The sequence below is a fragment of the Chaetura pelagica genome, unplaced genomic scaffold, assembly GCF_000747805.2.
Source record: "Chaetura pelagica isolate M959 unplaced genomic scaffold, ChaPel_1.0 scaffold65, whole genome shotgun sequence".
In the NCBI taxonomy this organism is placed as follows: Eukaryota; Metazoa; Chordata; class Aves; order Apodiformes; family Apodidae; genus Chaetura; species Chaetura pelagica.
This window is the reverse complement of record NW_009953386.1, coordinates 3629023-3631801: the sequence shown is the minus strand read 5'-3', so window position 1 is coordinate 3631801 and position 2779 is coordinate 3629023. Positions and strand designations below refer to the sequence as shown.

The window sequence follows — 2779 nt, the reverse complement described above, 5'->3', positions numbered from 1 at the left end:
TGCTGAAGCAGTACAAAAGGTAAATTCTCTTTCTTGTTTAAAAAGAGCTGGCTGAGAGTTATTCTGAATTGATTCAGGTTTGAATCAATCACTAGAGAAAGGCTGATTTTTAACTAAAGCTGACTCAAGACTATCTGTCAAGGCCTTTTCTCACATCCACTTTGATTTCTTTTCAAAAAATTTCTTCAGTGACTAATTCACTATCCTCCCTCCCCCCAAAAGGGGGAACTACATATATCAGTGACACAGTTTATGTACCAACACTTCCAGGGACGTAAGCTGTGTTGTCTTCTTCTCAGTGCTGAGACACTCATGTTCAGGGACTCTGTAGTCAGCAGCAGTCTTCAGATTATACGCTCCCATATTTTCCCGTGCTTTTCTGATGGCCTCGACATCCTTGGGATTCTCATAGTCATCACTAGGTTTGCTCTGGTATCTGGTCAGTACAAAACAAAGCTAAGCTTTAAGACAGAAAGCATATAGATGAACAAACAGGGTCATTTCATACCTTCTGCTTTCGTAGCAAGGCTTGGGAGGTGAGCTAGAGGTCTAGAATCACAGACCTCTTTCAGAAACCAGTGGCTACTTTGAGAAAAATATCCTTGCACATTTGATTTAAAACCTCAGATTCTTAATTTTTTTCCCCAAAAGCTTTTATAACATAACTCTACCATGGGACAGGTTAAACCCCTACACTTGGACTGAGTTCTGCGTTTAGTGAGTACATAAAATCACAGAATCAAAGAAATGGTTTGGGTTTGAAGAGACCTTAAAGATCATCCAGTTCCAAACCCCCCGCATGAGCAGAGACACCTCCCACTAGACCAGGCTGCTCAAAGCCCCATCCAACCTGCCCTTCAACACTTCCAGGGAGGGGGCATCCACAACCTCCCTGGACACCCTGTGCCAGTATCTCACCACCCTCACACTAAAGAATTTCTTCCTAATGTCAAATCTAAATCCTCCAGCTTAAAACCATTACCCCTCATCCTATCACTACACACCCTGGTAAAACGTCCTTATAAAAAGCCCCTCCCTGGCTTTCCTGTAGGCCCTCTTCAGGTACTGGAAGGTCTCTCTAAGGTCTCCTTGGAACCTTCTCTTCTCCAGCCTGAACAGCACCAATTCTCTCATCCTGTCTTCATGAGAGAGGTGCTCCAGTCCTCTGATAATCTTTGTGGCCCTTCTCTGGACTTGCTTCAAAAGCTCCATGCCCTGCCTGTGTTGAGGGCTCCAGAACTGAACACAGCACTCCAGGTGAGGCCTCACAAGAGCAGAGGAGAGGGGCAGAACCACCTCCCTTGACCTGCTAACTGTGCTGCTTTTGGTGCAGCCCAGGACACAGCTGGCTTTGAGCTGCAAGCGCACATTGCCGGCTTATGTTGAGCTTTTCATCAACCAACACCCTCAGGTCCTTCTCCTCATGCTTGTTCTCAATCCATTCACTACCAAACCTGTATTTGTACTTAGGGTTGCCCCAACCCAGGTGCAGAACCTTGCACTTGGCCTTGTTGAACTTCATGAGATTGGCATTGGCCCACCTCTCCAGCCTGTCAAGGTCCCTCTGGATGGTCTCCTTTCACCCATCATGTCAACCACACCACATAGCTTGGAGTCATCAACAAACTTGCTGAGGGTGCACTCAATACCACATGTTACTGACAAAGATGTTAAACAGCACTGGTCCCAGTACTGACTCCTGAACAACACCACTCATCACAGGTCTCCAACTGGACATTGAGCCATTGATCACTACTCTCCAAGTACAACCATCCAGCCAATTCCTTATCCACCAAGTGGTCCATCCATCAAATCCATATTCTTCCCATTTTGAGACCAGGATGTCATGCAGGACAGTGTCAAATGCTTTGCATAAATCCTGGTAGATTATGTCAGTTGGTCTTCCTTTGTCCACTGACCCTGTGACCCCATCATAAAAGGCCACAAAATTTGTCAGGCATGATTTGCCCTTGGTGAAGCCATGTTCGTTGCCACCAACCACCTCCATATTTTCCATGTGCCTTAGCAGAGCCTTCAGGAGGATCTGCTCCATTATCATGCCAGGCACAAGGTGAGTCTGCCTGGCCTAGTTCCCTGGGTCTTCCTTCCTTCCCTTTCTGAAAATGGCGGTTGTGTTTCCCCTTTTCCAGTCCGTGGGAACTTGACTTTCAAGTACGAAGGAAAGTGGCATTGCAACTTCATCTGACAGCTCTCTTAGGAACCACAGATGTATCTTGTCAGGTCCCATGGACTTGTGCACTTTCAGGTTCTTTAGATGGTCTCAAACCTGCTCTTCTCCTACAGTGGGGGGGATCTTCCTTTCCCAGTCTTTGCCTCTGCCTTCTGTGGACAGTGTGGCCAGAGCCCTTACCAGTGAAGACTGAGGCAAAGAATGTCATTCAGTATCTCAGTCTTCTCCATATTCTACATGACGAGGTCTCCTGTATTCTTCTGGAGAGGGCCCACATTTTCCCTGTTCTGCCTCTTATCACTGATGTACCTGTAGAAGCACTGTTTATTACCCTTGATGTCCCTGCCCAGGTTTAACTCTGTTTGAGCTTTAGCTTTCCTAACCTGATTCCTGGCTTCTCTGATAACTTCTTTGTGTTTCTCCCAGGCTATGTGTGCCTTTCTTTTTTTGTCTAGAGTGTGTCCAGGAGCTCTTTGTTAATCCACGCAGGTCTCCTGGGTGGATTCTTCTCCCGTAAACCATATCCACCAACACCACATCCAAACGACCCTTAAACACATCCAGGGATGGTGACTCAGCCACCTCCCT

At 46.7% G+C, this 2779-nt stretch overlaps 1 protein-coding gene across 1 annotated transcript in view; it reads right to left on the bottom strand.

The window, feature by feature from the left end:
- The window catches only part of CFAP44 (cilia and flagella associated protein 44), a 48129-nt gene that overhangs the window by 14932 nt on the left and 30418 nt on the right, over window positions 1-2779 (bottom strand). Inside the window, 1 exon segment of the mRNA XM_009998266.1 lies at window positions 259-436. Within this exon segment, the coding sequence (XP_009996568.1) occupies window positions 259-436 (178 nt within the window).